The sequence below is a fragment of the Cryptomeria japonica genome, chromosome 11 (assembly GCF_030272615.1).
Source record: "Cryptomeria japonica chromosome 11, Sugi_1.0, whole genome shotgun sequence".
Taxonomy (NCBI): Eukaryota; Viridiplantae; Streptophyta; class Pinopsida; order Cupressales; family Cupressaceae; genus Cryptomeria; species Cryptomeria japonica.
Window position 1 is genome coordinate 688,913,608 of NC_081415.1, and position 18,181 is coordinate 688,931,788.

At 34.6% G+C, this 18,181-nt stretch overlaps 1 protein-coding gene across 1 annotated transcript; it reads left to right on the top strand.

Moving 5' to 3' along the window:
* Positions 1 to 1,389: 1,389 nt before the first annotated feature.
* LOC131038140 (protein trichome birefringence-like 36) lies at positions 1,390 to 4,757 on the top strand. The gene is made up of 5 exons (XM_057970470.2): positions 1,390 to 2,416; positions 2,710 to 2,884; positions 2,986 to 3,167; positions 3,402 to 3,560; positions 4,155 to 4,757. The coding sequence occupies exons 1-5, from the start codon at positions 2,139 to 2,141 to the stop codon at positions 4,465 to 4,467; spliced, it is 1,107 nt and encodes a 368-aa protein (XP_057826453.1). The 5' UTR covers positions 1,390 to 2,138; the 3' UTR covers positions 4,468 to 4,757.
* Positions 4,758 to 18,181: the final 13,424 nt, after the last annotated feature.

The window sequence follows — 18,181 nt, forward strand, 5'->3', positions numbered from 1 at the left end:
CCTTAAAGAGTTTGGAGATCATGTAAATAATAGTTATATGTTTTTCCTTTCCAAGAAGTGCGGTTGCACATATGCATGTTTTAATTTCTAGCTTTCCTCCAAGTGTCATAGTGCACATGTTTTGTGGATCCTCTTGATGACTCTGTGCCCATTAGATATGAGGCTACTGGTTTTCTAATGTTGCCATTTTTCATTCCCTTTAGATTCATCTTTGAAAACCAATCCAAGATAATTGAAATGAATCAACAAGATACAAGTTTCTTCTTGGCATAGATAAGGCTTTCGATCTTCAATCCAGAAATTTTAGGTTCAACCTCCATAGGCAAAGGTCCCCTGTAAGTCACCAGACCTGTAGATAAAAATCTACATCTTTTGTAGGTTTATGCTCAAGGCATTGATAGAAACATGTCAAATCAGTTCGAAGGAGATTTGGAACTATGTAGAGGTGACAGAGCGACGAGAGATGAGAAAAATAAAAAATCCACTTTTTTATATTTGTTTTTTATGTTTTAGTAATTTGCATTTTCAAAGGCTTTTGGAGCGAAATTTGGGTTCAAGACTATTGTCTGTCCCTTAATTTGATAGTCGAAAGTATAATTGAGACATGTAAGCTTCAACAAACTTTAATAGGTGCTTTCTCATAGGAAGATTTGAATGTCATGCTCTGTGCCTTTGAGCCTTATGCATTTCGTTCTCTCTCCAACAATGAAGAGTTTGTGGCATTCTGTGTCTATTTTAGTGAAGTTAGATATCTTTAGGGTTAATCTCATGGAGGGTTTTAAAGTGCTATAAAAGCTTTGCATCGATGTATCCCCCTAGTTTAGATGTATTTGTGTTTATTCCCCTCTAACCTTTTCATCCCCTCTAGAATCTGAAGGGCTAACTTCTAAAATCCTAGAGGTTGTTTAGGGAAGCACAATTAGTCCCCCATTCACTAAACTTCCCATTAAGCTATTTCTCTAAGGTGTAATTTTTAGAGATCAATAGTAGATTAATAGACAAATTTGAGTAGATACTAATTATATTAGGATTGATATATTGATAAGTGTAATATGAAAGATTTAAGTGAATCTATCAGAGTGAGTGATGGTAAGGAGAAGATGGAGACCATGTGAAGATATGCACATATAGAGATAAACATACATATATATATTCTCCCAAAATTTCTATAAAAACTAATCTGAAACGATGTGCATGATTTCATTATTATAATCTTACTCTTTAATTTGAATTAAATTTTGAAAATGATGCCCAAAAAAAATAAACATCTGATTTGAATTTTGAAAAATGATGCCTAAAGGAGAACTCTCGTGCAACTGAATTGAATTTTGAAAATGATGCCTAAAGGATAGCTATAATGCAACTGATTATGGCTGTCATCTTTACATTGAATTTAGTGTGTAAAGCTGCAAGCACTGTGTTTCCCCATGGAAATCATTTCTATTTAAAACCACGATGTTTTGAATTTACCCCCAGAATTGTCATGGCTATTTTCAAGGGGGCTGGGAATTTAAGTATCACCACGTTTTAGTACCTGCAAGAATGACACTTTTTCTCACAGTCGTTTAAAAAACCCTTAATCCTCTAAAACCCTACTTTACATATAAACCCTTAATACGGTGCCGTGCAGAAGAACAACGAGACAAGTTTTCATCGCGTAAAACCCTAGTTCCGCGAAAGACTCCTAGAAGGATTTCATCATGTAAGACACGCTGATAAAATATCTCATACCCTTTTCCCTGTGTGATACAAGTAGGGAGTACCCATTTCATCTCCATTACACTTAGTTAAGGCAAAACTAACCATGGATGTCTTTTTCATTCTCCCCAATCCGGGAAGTCATGCACCTGTGTCGGTGAACTACTGTATGGGTACTTGACTCTCTCTCTCGGTCAACTATTGTTCCATTTTATAATGACTTTAATTCAGTGCAGTTTATTTCGGAGCAATTGCAGTCTTAATAAGACAGTAGAACATATTTCTTCATGCTCAATTTTCAATCTCAGGGTTGAACACCATGTTGAATCCCGCTAAAACTGAGGCAATAGTATGCATGATTACAAGTCAATACTGTATCTCTTCTTGGGTATATATAAATCTGCCCATTGCACTCTAGTCCATGCATTTGCTCTTCTGCAATGGATCTCACAAAGGTCTCTGTATTTCTTGTGCTCTTGTTCTGCCTCCTCTGGCACAGCAATGGCCGTAATGTTTCATTGGTGATGGAGAATGAAGTCAAGGCTGCAACAAAATGTAATTTGTTCAGGGGATCATGGGTGCACGATGAGTCCTATCCTCTTTATGAGGCTGCCAGCTGCCCTTATATTGATGACAAGTTGAACTGTAGAAAAAATGGGAGGCCAGATTCTGACTATGAAAAATGGAGATGGCAGCCATATGGTTGTTCCATGCCCAGGTAAACAAAAATAACACACAGCCTTTTTTGTTTTCGAATCTTTTGGGTTTGAAGGGAGGTTTGTTATATGGATATTTGTATGAAGTATGTTTATCTTTCTCTCATGGAGCCTTCTATAATGACTGATTCAGGTTGATTGGGAAACAGATAGATCTTATTCCCTCGACATATATAGCACACTCTTTTGGGCCACTTTATAATGACAATATTTATCTAGGGGTTTAGCTCAGCAGTGCCCAAAAGGAATTTGAATATTGAATCATGACATAATCCATTAGTATTTGTTGTTTCAGATTCAATGCCATGGATTTGCTGGAAAGACTGAGAGGAAAGAGATTAATGTTTGTTGGGGACTCAACTAGCCGAAACGAATGGGAATCCATGGCCTGCCTCCTAAGTACAGTGATTCCAAACAGCAAGATATCTTTCAATAATGATGGATTTCCACTTAAAACATTCAAAGCCCTGGTAAACTTTTGCTTTGTGTTCTTTTATTTGTCTGTTTCTTGTGCTTGTAAGTTTGTTGGGCATTGCAGGTCTAAGATTCCATTGGTCTGCTCACGTTGCAGGATTATCAGGCTTCCATAGAATATTTCTGGGCTCCATTTCTGGTTGATTTTTATTCAAATGAACAGGGGAAAAAAATTGTGCATTTGGATTCCGTCCAACGCAATGGAGTATACTGGAAAGGAGTGGATATTCTGGTCTTTGAGTCCTCACATTGGTGGACTCATAGTGGCACAACAAAGGAGTAAGGAACCAATAGTTATCAAATTAGGGATTTAAGGTTTACATTGTAGATATTTGTTGGTTTTGAAATTCCCGTGGATAAACTGTTAAATGAAAAACAAACCCAGTTCATTTCTAGGAATCTTAACAGGTCATAAGATTTACATCACCATTACTCTGCGATATGAAATTTATTATTGTGAATTTTACAATAATCAAAAATAAAAAGGAAAATATCTGTGCTATTATTGAACAGATGGGACATGATGCAGATAGGCCATCGGATGTATGCTTATATGGATCCAATGAAGGCTTATAAGAAAGCTTTGAACACTTGGGTAAATTGGGTATCTGAAAACATTAATCCAAAAGAATCCACTGTCTTCACTCGGACCATGTCGTCCGAGCATTACAGGTATGGTTATACACGCATTGTTGTTTAATGATTATCAACAGATCTATTATACTGATATCTATTGCTAACTGATGGGTTATAGCAGGTCTGTCAGTTGATGCATTAGATGCATTGTCACTGTTGCTTTTCAATGCAAAATCGTATATAGCATTAGCATGAACTTTTTGTACTTAAAAGTGTTACACTGGGGTAACATGCAAGATTTGGTAATCTAGCAAATCAATTAGTGGGTTAATGTTTTCGTAGTAAACTGTCAGTAATATATGGGTTTATTGGTTTAAACCATCCCATTAATAAATAAGTCTGCATTTTGATGCACATGGATTGCGGGGGATTAAGTGCATCCCAGGGGGATTAGTCTTTGCACCAGCTGGCCCCTTCCCGATTAAAAGTAAGATTAAAGGAAGACAGGTTGGACGTTAGACTGGGTCACAGGAATACTCCTGACCAACAAAAAAATAAATAAAAATAAATTAGTCTGCATTAACTCCCATAATTAGAAGATCATTTGTGCTATTAGATTAGAGTCTCAGTATTATTTTTTCTTTTAAGAGGAATCACAAGGTTGTTTATTGTATGCCATGAATTATGCAGTGAAGAGAAATCCAAGAATTGTTACAATCAGATGGAGCCCTTCAAGCTAAGTGGGGATCTGCCACCAGTGCCTCCACAAGTGCCCATGTTGGAATATGTTCTCAAGAAGAGCAAACTTCCTATCAATCTACAGTATATCATAAGGCTCTCAGATTACAGGGTAGATGCACATCCTTCAGTGTACACTACAGAAGTAACTAAACAGCAGCTGAAAAACCCAGAGGCTAATTCAGACTGTAGTCATTGGTGTTTACCTGGTGTTCCTGATACTTGGAATGAACTCTTGTATGCATCCCTTGTACAGTCTGCATAATCTGCCAAAACTTTTGCCTTTTGACTTTTATCTGAGCTATTCTGTGTTTCTCAGAGGAATCAATGGATTGTTACCCACTTGGTATCATATTCTTCGTTGAAAGGCTGCCATGCTAATGGGGCAATGCATTTTGTATTTTGTATTTTTCTTCTGCCATTACAGATTTTGTCAAAGCTGAAGACAAAATGTAAGGACTTTACCACATGGCTTCCCAATAGCTACATTCTCTATTAAGAGCAATTATTATATAGTGGCAATTACTATCTTAATTAGATTCAAGTATTGAGTTTTGTATTGTGTGATGTGATTGGGTGAGTTCGAAATATCTTCCTTAATCCCAGAGATCTTTTAGAAAATGATTTTTTTTTTTTTTTCAATAAATAAGTTTTTGATTAAATTATTTTAAAGAAAATATATATGTACTAATTTATAAAAAAAAATGCATGGAATGGGGTCACATCCTAAAATGTTTGGGCAAGGTGATATTTTAAATATAATAAAAAATATAATAATGGTTAAATTGTTTTCTATTATGTAAATAGGGAAGAGGACCCTCAACTTTTACAAAAACATAAGAAAAGTCTAACAAAAAGAGTTTTAACAACAAAAAAAATTGTTAAGAACTATAAAGCTGTAAAAAATAACAAAAGAAAAAAAAATATGACAAAAAGAGTACTCTAGTTCCTAGTTAAGGTATCAAGAGTCTTTCCAATCTATAGTTCCTCTAGCAAGGTTCTTTTTTTTCTCTCTATCTTGATAGTCCCCTACAACTCATTTTCATTCCTCTGTTTCTAATTCCTCTTCAACTTCAATTGGACAATAACCACCCCCAACAACTTTCTTTATTAGCCCAATACATGTTATCCGACTTTTTTAATAGCTTGAATAGTCAGTAGAATCTTTCTAATTTTTTTCTCGATTCTCCACTCTAACCTACAAATCCTTAAATCATTGCATAATAAGTCCTACATGGGGTCATCTGTGGAAACAACATTATTATCTTTTTCACTTATCTCCTTATCCTCGTGAGAAAAATTGTTAGTATCATTAATAATCTCACGTTCCTCCTCACCACCATTAAAGCTATCCTCCAAAACAACACCAAGAGACATCATTATTGAAGCGGAAAGTGATAGTGAGTCATTCACATCATTATGTAAAGAACAACAAATATGGTTACCAAAAATAACATCGCAAGGAATTGGTGTCATCATCTTCTTTTATAAAAATCTTTTGTTGGTGAGATTTTTACCACCAATAGAAGTATTAGCAAGTTTTACCAACCTTATTTCCCCTAACAAGCAACATTCTGCTTGGTTGTCTCACCATAAGAGATATCGATAGTAGTTTCAATAGACTTGTCGAACCCTTGACATAACCTTTCTTTTCCTTTGGGGGAAAGAAACCTTAGCTTTACCCTTATTTTTGAGGGATTATGTAATATTTTCAAGTTTAGACTCATGTTCAACTTGTTATGATTGGTATTGGTGTAGTTTTTATCCTTTTCATTATCTTATTTCATAGTTTCTTATTCTTAGTTTGCTTTAGATAAATTTATTTAGGCTCAGTGATGGTGAGTGGGAGTGAGTGGCATCTAGTTTGCTTTGTATCTTGTCTTCTTTTTTTTCAATTAACATGAAATAACATTGTTTAACCTATTATTTGGTCTTGAGTAGTGTTGTGACTATCACTATGACATTAGGTTTTGGTTGTGCATATTGTAAAATCTTAACATGGTAGTGGAGGTCATGATGTTGTAGTTTAATTTATCTTTCCTATTTTTAGAGTTTTTTAGAGTTCATAGTTTTTGGGATTTTGGGTGCAAATTAATTTTTAGTAAGTGATGTAGTGAAATAAACTTGATCATAATACCCTTATATGAGCACATTTGATGTTTGAATGATATGATCCCTATGTGATTTGGTGTGTGTTTGTACATTGATGTTGTCACATAACTAACACTTAATTGCCATGTACTCGATCAAAAATCTCATGGTAGATATGAGCATGCAAATTCTTTATTTTAGGTTTACGAACTATAGAACTTTTTATTCTCCAAAAAGATACATTGATAATGACATTAAAAATGTGGTTTTAGATTTAGATTTCAAGATGATCTTGACCTTGAAAAAATTACGACAAAATTGAACGAGAGAAAAAACAATTGAAAAGGAAATTTGAACAAATATCCATGGATAAAAAAGTTTTCATTTACTTATTTTTACTTTTGACTAAATTAAATATCGTGGAGATGATATGAGATATTATCCATTCATCTCATAAAGATATTTTTATAAATGCGTGGGGATTCCATTTAATTTTTTTGAGGTGTTACTTCCAGAACTTTGGTAGAGTCGTACGCATGCTCTCTTCAATTTTTCAACCGGTCTATTGAGTGCCCCTTTAGATATACTTGAACTTATTGTGGAGTGAGATATAATATTTTTTATTTTTATTTTATTTTTATTTGTATAAGTGATTATAAAAATATCTTTGGATTGTAAAGTATGTAGTTAATTTTTAAAAATTTAAACAGATGGAGTAATTAAGTGGTTTTTAGTTTATTCACGAAGTTGAATAATTTATGTTTATTTTTATTTTTTTTAATCAAAAAGTTTTAATTTTTTTTAATAAAAAGTCAATTTTTTTAGGTACAAAGATTGTGATAGTTTTGAAAAGATAAGTTTAATTTTTAATTGAACTTTTATTGTTCAAGTTTTCATCATTTAAAAGGATTTGGATTACAAAAATATTTTTGGATTGTAAAGTATATGGTTATTTTTTCAAAAAATTAAAAAGATAGAACAATTGAATAGTTTTTTTTTTAAAAAGTATTAAGATTGTGATACTTTTAAAAAGATAATATTAATTTTAATTGAACTTTTATTGTTCAAGTTCTCATCCTTTAAAAGGATTTGGATTAAAAAAATATTTTTGGATTGTAAAGTATATGGTTATTTTTTTCAAAAAGTTAGAAAGATAGAACAATTAAATAGTTTTTAGTTTATTGATGAAGTTGAATGATTTATAAAATTATTATTTTTTAATCAAAAGTCAAGCTTTTTTTTTTTAATAAGTAAATAGTTGTAGAGGGGCAACACCCTTGTATTAAAAAAGGAGGAGAATACAAGGCCTGATTCAATAAGAGCGGTAGGGGGAAAGAATTAGAAAGAAAACCTCAAGACAACAATATACCAACCTCTTAAAGACACAGTGGTCATAAGACAAAAACAAACAATCTCAAAAGGCAAAGAGATCGGAGGGCTTAGAGTCAACCGAAGTCATAGAGAGCCATCAGAAGCATCATTTTCAAGCACATTGGCCGCATCTAAGACAAAGGGACATTCAGGGCCACAATTCAAATGAGCTGCCGATTCTGCCTTCTCCTTAGGGAGACGATAGTCGTTTGGATACCATTCTTCCCCCAACCCAAACCCCCAGTCGTTTCCATCCACCAGATCACCATTCTCAAGGATCCCGAGATCATCAGTCACCGCTAAATCTTCACCACAGACAAAAATTGCCCTCTAATTCGACGTGAAACCACTTTGTATACCAACCGCTTTCAGAAGGAACTCAATGTTCCTGGAGATGACGGGCCAAGTTGCTTCGAAGGATTCAAAATCAAGAGAATTAACAATCACAAGCTTCTTCACCTCCGCTCCGTTGCTAAGTGACATATAGTAGTTTTGGGGAAGCAGAATTCTGAGATTGGCATCTATATTGTCCAATACAACATCTATTTCCCCCAACAGGCGGTGCTTGAACATCACTGGGTTAGCAGTTTTGTTTGCTGCTTACTAATCCCCATGTAGATTAATATTGCAAGAAAAAAGGCTGGAATATTAGCATTGGCTCTGTACCTGTGGTAAGCCATAAGAAATTCCTTTCCCAGGATCCTCTTTAAGCCGTGGAATCAAAAGTCAAGCTCTTTTTAAATCAAATTGATAATGAAATTCTAAAAAGATGTGATAAATTTTTAATTTAACTTTTATCGTTCAAATTCTCATCATTTTAAAAGTATTTGGATTATAAAAATATTTTTGAATAGTAAAATATATGGTTAATTTTTAAAAAACCTAAAAGGATAGAGTACTTAAGGGGTTCTTAGTTTATTGATGAGGTTGAACGATTTATAATTATTTTTTAAATCAAAAGTCATTGTTTTTTAAATTGTAAAGATTGTGACCCTTTTAAAAATATTAGGCCAATCTCTAATTTAACTTTTATTGTTCAAATTCTCATCCATATGATTTTTTTTTTTGTGTATTAATTATTATTAAATAATTATAAAATATTAAAATTATGTAGAAATTTTTAACATCAACATTTTTGGATTACATATTGTGTTCTATTATTTGATTTTCCTCATTCTAATGATAGATCACTAAGTATGATCCAAAACATTAATGTCTCCTAATTTTAATCTAAAACTTTCAAATTCATTATTTTAAACTATAAAAATATTAAATTTCTAATTTATAAGTCTTTGTTTTATTTTAAGTAGATTTTTTAAAAAATATTTAAACTATAGAAATGCTAATTTTTTAATTTTTAATTTTTAATTTTTTATATCATTGAACGCTTCTGACTGGAGCTATGAACTAGTGGGGCCACAATGGAGGACCCGGTCCCCAAAAATAGGTCGAGATATTAACACCTCCCCTAACCGAGTTTGGGTTGTTGGAAGTAAGTGTTGTTGTGGTTGTCATTGATGTAAAACTTGTTGGTCTAGAATGTCTTTGTTGCAAAGATATATTATTGTGTTGATGTTGCAGTTATTCTATTGGTTGTTCCATAAGTGTTTGGGTCTGGAAAGTGTTGCTGATATTGTTTGATGTTGTTATCTTCTTTAGTTATATTTCATAGCAGGTTGTGATAGTTTATGTGGTTCGGAAAAATCTTTGTGTTCTTCGAAAGTTGTGGTATATTTCATAGCAGGTTGTGATAGTTTATGTTAGACCTATCTTTGGGTTCACATATGATTTGTTGAAAGTAATTTGATATGTTATGGGTCTCACCATAGTGTGTGGAGATCTAGATTAGAGTTATTTGTATTGGAGGACATGTTTTGAACATCAATTTCTTATATGGATGTATACTATGTTGGTATGTTGTTAGTTATGTTCCAATGATTATGGATTGGTGAATTGATCTTTGGAAGATGTGCTTTGGTCCCCTCTTTATCCTAGAGTGGATCAATGTGTGTTTTTGGTTCAAGCTTTGATGATCTATCTTGTATATAAAGAATGTTGTGTGGTTGAGTGGAGTGTATGAAAAGAGAGAGTGGGAAGAACAATATAGAGGATGTGAGAGGAAGTGTGCGAAATTTAGTGAAGAGCAAAGAAGAAGAGTTGTGATTGAATGATATACGAGCTATTTTGAGACCGTGGTAGAGGTGTTTGACAATGTTGACACTTGAGGTCTGAGTTGTGTATGTTGATGTTGGTCGCTTGATGTATCTAGTTCAAGGACAACTTCATGATCAGGAGATCCTTCTTTTCAATTCATTTTTGTATCTTTCCCTATTGCAGTTAGCTTCAGGTTTGCAAGTCCTCTTTTTGTATCTTTCTCCAAGAGCAGTTAGCCTTGGTATGCAAGTCTTGAGCAGTGAGCTCATTCTTTGTAATCTAATATACATAGTGGATATATTTTGTGGGCAAGTGCTCGCTATAGTTTTTCCTTGTTTGGGTTTTCCACATAGAAAATCTTGGTGTTGATGTGTTGTGTTTGTGTTGATGATTAATTATTTATGTGCTGCATTAATTTTTGTTCAAGGCTATTTCACCCCCTCTCTCAGTCCTTCCTTGGATTCAACATGGGTCTCTTCCTCCTCTACTTCTTCGCCCCCCTCTCTATCTTCCTCTCCATCCTACTCTCCATCTTCCTTGTCTTCCTCTCTATCTTCCTCTACATCCTCCTCTCCTCATCCTCTTCCTCTCTATAAACTTCTCCATCCTGCACTCCATATTATCACCTCGTCCACTCATCCTCTGTACAACTGGCCACATCAACCTTAAAGTTTCAGGACTTAATGCCTCTTCTTGTTCTTTTCGTGCTCCTTCTTATGTGGCTTCCCTCTTCTGTCAACCACCGTCTAGCCTCCAACCTTCGTCCTTGATCTCCCTATATTGTCAGCAACATACACCACCTTTCCTATCGCCATAGAGCTATCTCCATCCACCATTAATAGCCATCTATGCTCCAACCTCTATCTTTCGTCAAACATCTTCTGTCTTCACCCTTTTCTCTAACAAGCATTGGTTCAAATGGGATTTGAACCAAGGAAGTAGTATCAACATTTCTCTTTCAAGCCATCGCACTGTGGGGTTAACCCCATAAATGCTAATTTTTTTATTCATATATCTTTGTTTTCTTTTAACTATTTTTTTGAAGAATTTTGTGTCATTATTTTGACTCAAAATATATTGAATTAAGACAATACACTTTTATTTTATTGTATGAATGTTATTTAAAAAAGGAATTTGTTTCATTTTAACAAGATTTAAGAAAAATATATACCATAGTTTTCACTAGCAATTTCTTGAAGGGAGACAATTCACTTTTTTTATTGTACTGATGTTTAAAAAAAATATTATATAGAGCTAGCAAAGAGACAAGAGGTAATTATCGTGTCTCGATCTTGACTATTGTTTTAGGTACCCAAGGTTATGGGTTCAAGTCTTGATTTATTTGTGGTGTGGATGAGGTTCTGTTGGACATCACTCAAGAGGTTATAGGGGGGCTTTCCCTATAAGAAGTTAAGCTTTGAGTTGTTGAGCTAAAACTCTTGATTTCTCTTGATAAGAAAAAATATTATGTCTTATAGAAGGAACAAAAATACATTAAACTCATCCATGAAAAGGGAAACAACTATTAAACATACTTTATGAATCCACACATGGTTACATCTCTGTATGTTATTCTTCTTTATTAGACTTGTTTTTAAATCAATGAATTGGCTTAGTAGTGTGTGTGGAGGTAATTGCTACAAATAAAAAGGAGGAATATTTTTTGATTATTTCTTGGTGAAATGTGAACTTGTAGATGAATCAGGGCTAGATGCTAAGAACCAAAGGTAGAGATAGGAAAATTTTATAATCAAATCAATGTTCTTAGAAAGTTACTTTAGGGGTCACTTGACCTCCTATATGGATGGGTTTATAGCAATGACCGTTGATTATAGGCTAGATAGTTAGATTTTTTTTTCTATTTAGTATACATTGCTTCTTTCAGGATACAATTTAGGTTGTCTTGGATTCATTTTGTAGTTTCTTATTCTATACATTAAAAAAATATTCTTTATGTTAGCATATAATTTAGTATTTCATATTTCATGTTAATTAGATTATGTTAGTATTTAGTTAGCTAGATCACATTGGTATTTAACTCAACATGTGTACATTACATAATCACTTGTTGTAATCAACTAAACACTTATAGTAAGTTGTTTAATTAGATCACATTTCACACATGTATCAATTTAATCATTCTAGAATTCATTAAGCAATCTCATTAGCTCATTTAATCATTCACAATTGTATTATAAAAGATATACATTTTCATCATTATGTTTTACCTCGATATTTGTTACGTTTAATCAAAGTAATATAACACATCATTTTGCATTAAATCATCTATGTAAAATATCTCATAAAATCAAATAACATCACACACACACACACACACACACACACACACACACACACACACACACACACACACACACACACACACACACACACACACACACACACACACACATGTAATACAAGATATACAAAAAAATCACCATTGGAACAAAATGTGGTGTACAATAAATAACATGTCTCATCACCCTATGAATGATGGCTAGTTGAATCCTTTGGCCCTGGTGGTGGTGACCATGAGATGGGTGCATGTCTATGCAATGTGGCAGAGAATGAGTAACTCCTAGAGTGGCTGTATCTCTAATCTTTAGATAAGACCTTTGAGCTCTATTTCCTCTACCATGATCCTAATGTTCTCATAGTTTAATTGATCTCTCTTAGATCACACTTGCTCCACCTTGTCTTGTAAGGAATCCATGTGAGAGAAGTATTCCATAATCTTTTCATCTTCTTCTCACATCTGTGCCTTGGGCTCAAAGATGTTCTCATATCTCCCTACACTGTGCTATGGCCCATGAGTGTCCTACACTGATCATCAGGTTCCTATGAAAGAGACCATCCATATTATGACATGACTCACAAATTCATGCCATCCTTGTGTGCCAACTACATGACAGTAGACAAGTATGAAATTAGACATCTCATCATGTATATAAAAATGGAAACAAATATATAACATATAAATCAATGAATATATATAACATCTTACTTAGATCTCCATCTCACTAATCAAGATTGACAAAAGTGGTAGGAGTCTTTGACACTCTAGACTTTATTATAGTAGGGGGCATAGTAGAATTATCTCTACTCAACTCTCCATTCTCATGATGACTTGGTGCATTAGCTAAAGAGGGTAGTAATTGTGATACACATGCTTAGGAGGTAGGCCTCTCTAGTGGTGCATCATCATCATCATCTCTCTCCTTTCCTCTCCTCCCCTATCCTCTATGATTGGTGCACCTTGATCTCAATCCTAATCTTGATCTCAACCCCGATCTTGATATCTATCCTAATCCTCATCATCTCCATCCTCCTCATCTTCCTTTGAGTCATGTCTTTGATAGGCCCATGGCCTAGGATCAACGATGGGATAATCCTTAAGAAACACAAGGTCGGGAAAAGTAGTGCTCCACCATCTAGTGTATCCTTGTTATACACCTACATTATCCTCATCTATGACTAGAAAAGTGTCTTTCTCCTCATCCTCTACATCACTTAGGGCAACACCTATCTAGTTGGTTGAGGCTCATCTCTGAGTCTCATAGTGCTATGAGTTAATGACATATACATTCGTATTGGGTGAGGAGCCCACTATATCTAACCAAATTATCATGTCACTTGGTCATAGTAGAATTATATTAAAATGTACTCATTATGGTCAATGAGAAATCAATATTGATGCATCCTCATTATCTATTGTGTGATGCTTGATCATCATATCATAGTCCTATATGGCCTCCATAGGATGTTTATGGGCTCTAATCTATCAAATACATAAAATCTCCTTACTTCCATGGTCTCCTCTATGAATAAGTGTGTTATCATGGTCTCACCCAAGTGACATAAATTAGGTAGCTCATTGGCCTCATACATGCAATATGCTCAAATGACCACACCTAGGGTAGTGTGCATGTCATTAGGCTATATCCCTCATATTGTATGTATTGTTTGAGATCATAATTGAGGTACTCTAACATACTATCCCCATGCATAGACAATCTTGGTCTCCTCCATCCATCAGATAGTGTGTACAAGGCCTCCATGTAGATGTGTGCCTCTCCCATTGGGTTTTATACAAAGAGCAACTGTAGCAATCAATATATATTATAGGATAGGAATATCCATGGTACAATAACAACTAGTGCATAAAGATATGACCTCTTGTGTTTGTTAGCATGATCCACCTTATTTAATACTTCTGGTTCTCATGGATGAAGTTGGGTGTACATGTCCCTACTAGTCTCATGGCCTCACCTCACACTAGAAGATGTATAATTCAATACACATCCTCTAGTGTGACCATCATATCTCCTATTATAAGATGGAAAGTGGAGACCTGTTAGCACCCCATCACTCCATCAATACCATCATCATCACATAATGAAATCCCATACTTGACATGGTGTATACCCACTATAGCCCTATATCTTGCAGATGTAACTGCAGCTCTCTTAATAATGAGCCAACTTGGTCATATAATAGGTTGTATAGGTAACCACCTAAGTGTTCCCACATCGCCATAGGATCCCATGAAAACATTGAATATATTTAATTAGTACTTTTCATCACATAAAAATCCTCCTATAAATCTTGCCATGTTTCATGCAAAATCCCTTGGACACTTTTTTGGACTATGGTGCCCAAATAGGACATAGGTGCCTAGATTGGAGTATGGTTCCTAATATGGACTATGGAGCCCAAATTGGATAATGTTGCCCAATCTGGACTATGGTACCTATATTGGACTATGATGTTCATTTTGGATTATGGTTATGGCACCCAAAACGGTGGCCTCACAACCCTAACCATGTTCATTTTACAAGTTTGAACTCAAAAGTAAAAAAATCAACTGCATGGCAAAGTCAATGTGGCCTACCTTATTGGTTTGGACATCCTCCATAATGTCTCACCTCATCATCTCAAGTCTGGGAAACTGATATTCTTCATCACATGGAATCATCACTCTCACATTAAAGTGTGGACCCCTCTACAATAGTGACTGTTTAGGGGTTGAAAAGGATAAGAGAGAGATGAAGCCTATAGCTACACTTGCAAGACAAAAAGAGCGTAGGATTGTGGCTATATAGGGTTTTGCCTTAGTTAAACCCATATTTTACTGATTTCCACCTCCACAAATAACCGATATTAAAATTGGAATAATGTGTGTGTCAGACTTGCATGAATATTGCCATTGTTGTCATTGACGTCAAACCTGGTTATCCGGTTAGGACCAGATGGAGTATGCTATTGGAAGTAGTTTTTGGTATTGTAGTTTTTGTATTACTAGAAGATAGGTATGTATGAGAGGTGAACTAGTAAGGTATAGATCTATTGAAGTTATTTCTGGAAGATCCTCATCTTTGGAATCTTGGGTTATGCTTATTTTGGTTTGTATTCTGTCTCGGTATCAGTTGCGTGTTGCGACATCTGTCATGTTAGTTATATTAGTTGTATCTATCATGTTTTATGTTTTGAAATCTATGGTATACATGGTATATATATTTTGGAGTTAGGAGTTACTTTGCTTGGAGTTTTGTGCTTATGGGTCCATATCTATGGGTCAATAGACCCCTATTCTGTTCCGGTAATTAAGGTATATGTATTGGTTTATAAAATGTGTTAAGGAAGCGTATAGGATATCTTGCGGAGGCCAACTTTATTTTTTCTTTTGGTTAAGGCTTTATTGGAGAACATGTTGTTTCGAGCAACATATTACTTGTGCTTGGTTGATATATTATTCTAGTGTATAAGCTTTCTGGTATATATATATAAATCTGTATGTGTAATCAGAAGTAGTGGAGAAGAGTGTGTGTGTGTGAGTGTGAAAGAGAGATAGAAGAAGAGAAAAGTGTGAATCAACAGAGCACGTGTTGTGTGGCAGAGTAAGGAGCGTGCAAAGTTGTGGTTAATGTTTCAATAATCCTTTACCAGATCCGCTGGAGGTATTTGTGGATAGTGGTACAATAATCCTTTACTAGATCTACTATAAGTTTTATGAGTTGTGATCTGAGATTAATCTAGAACCGATCTTATGCATTTGGAGATGCAAATTTCCTCAGTTTATTTGTATCTATTGCAGTGATAATTCCTATAATGAGCTGCTTTTGTAATCTGGCAGTGAGCCATCCCTTTTTGTAAACACCATATAACTAGTTATATTATCTTGAGAGCTATCACTCTCCATAGTTTTTCCCATTTGGGTTTTCCACGTATAAAATCCAGTGTTCTATTTGTGGCTGTGTTTTTTGTTTATTCTATATTTGTTGTTTCATGTTGATGAGCTTAATTGATGAAATTGAAATATCAGCAAAAGGTTTAGAATTTGTGAGAATGTTTTAGAATCTGTGGGAATACTGATTCACCCCCCCTCTCAGTATTCCGATCCTTTCAACCAATCCAACAATTGGTATTAGAGATTTGGTCCCTTGCTTGTAAGCTTAATTGCTTGAGGGAGATCCTTGTTGGTTGAATCATGACACCAATGAGTATTATTGGAGAATTTTAGTTAGACGAAGAATTGCAGACAACCCTTGAAGATCTGAAAAGTGTTGAATATGAGAATGGGGATTTGAAAAAGAATGTGAAGGTAGCAAATGAATGTGTGCAGAAGCTGAGAGAGAAAATCTTAAAGTTCAAATTGAGGCATAAGGAAGTTAACAATCAATTGAAATAGGCAAATGAGACTGTTAAAGATTTGATGCAGGAAATTTAGAGAAAAAACAAGATAGAGGAAACCTTAAAAGAATCAATGAAGTTGAAAACTAAAGAATATGAGAAGATAGAACAAGAAGTGAAGAAGTTGAAGGCATAGAGTAAGGTTCTTGATACCAGTAAGCTCTTGGAAGAATTGATCAACATGCAGAAAGCTTATTTAGACAAGACTACACTTGGATTTCATCTCAGAGAGTGTTCAAATCAGAATGACAAAGACAAAAGCAAAGTTGTTAAGACAGAATCAGAGAATAAATCAAAAGATGTGAGCAAGACCCAAAATCAGAGTACTAATGCAAGAAGACTACCGGTTCATCAACCTAATGCATAAAGGTACCTACCATTTAATGGCCATTATTCTCAATGCAATAAATTTGGTCATCAAACTGTAGAAGCACTCAGTGTTCTAATTGCAAGAGGTTTGTTCATAAAGCTAATTACTGTTAGAATCATAATCCGGTTGGAGAAAATAAAGTGAATAATAATTTTCATGGATATTGCCATACATGCAATGGTTATGGTCGCAAAGCTAATCAGTACAGATCTAGAACACATTCAACAAATTCAATGTAGAAAAATATTAATTGTTACAAGTGCAAGCAATCCGAACACTATGTTAATCAGTACAAAAATAAAAATATGGAGAAGTCTACAGGGAAGAATATAATGAAGGATAGTGGATCAAAGAAAAAAGAAATTTTGGTTTGGAGAAAGAAGGAAGTGAACAATGGAAGCGAGCCTGAAACTGATGTAGGTACCTCTTCCTCCGATAATTGAGCATATTTCTTTGGCTCAGGGGAAGTTCTTGAAGGAAAATATTTGTTTCCCCCCTTCTGAGTGGATCATGTCGCTAGTCCCGCATGACTATGTTGGAGAGGCTATTTGATAATTAGAGGTTTGTGCTGACATCATCGACAAGACACTTTTTGGTGGCAAAATGCTAAAGGAGAATTTTGGCAAGATAAGTATCGATGTTTGAAATCATTTTCCTTTATCATGTTAATAGTGCTTGAGGAGGTTGTGAGTAGCTGGAGAGAAGAAGAGTAGAAGAGTAGAGTGAATAATCACGAAAGCCAAAATGATCATCGAAGAATCAAGTAGTGAAAGCTTTCAGATTGTGGAGAAGGTAATTCTAGATGAATTTAACCCTGAAAAGATTAGAAAAGTGGAAAAGAGCTTGAGTGATGCAGATTTGTAGAAGATCAAGGAGTTAGAGAATAAAGGACTGAATCTATGGACTGAATTTCCCTGGTCTGATGATGAGTAGGTGATTAGAGTAATTCTTAGTCATGTGCAGGATAATTGCATCATGTTGGATAAACCCCATCTAGTCACAAAGGAGGTTATTTTGGTTACTATTGGTTTGTACGACAGTGGATCCATTCTGGTTAAGACATCTATAAAGAATAAAAAAGTTGAAACCCTAACCAGTGTAACTGGTGATTAGAGAGTTAATTATTGATAAAATTATCAATCTTGTTGTGAGGTATGTTGCATATGACATTTCTTACAAGGTTTATTTCAGAAATAGAGAAGACCACTTCGGCTATTGTTGTATACATGACACATATGCTTTTTATGGAAGATAGAGTGTTCGACTTGTGTGAATTGCTAAGGGATTTATTGTTAGAAAA

Coding starts and splice junctions, on each gene's coding strand:
- LOC131038140 (XM_057970470.2), top strand. CDS start 2,139: ATGGATCTCACAAAGGTCTCTGTATTTCTTGTGCTCTTGTTCTGCCTC. Junction 2,417..2,709: donor TATGGTTGTTCCATGCCCAG/GTAAACAAAAAT, acceptor TTGTTGTTTCAG/ATTCAATGCCATGGATTTGC. Junction 3,168..3,401: donor CATAGTGGCACAACAAAGGA/GTAAGGAACCAA, acceptor ATTATTGAACAG/ATGGGACATGATGCAGATAG.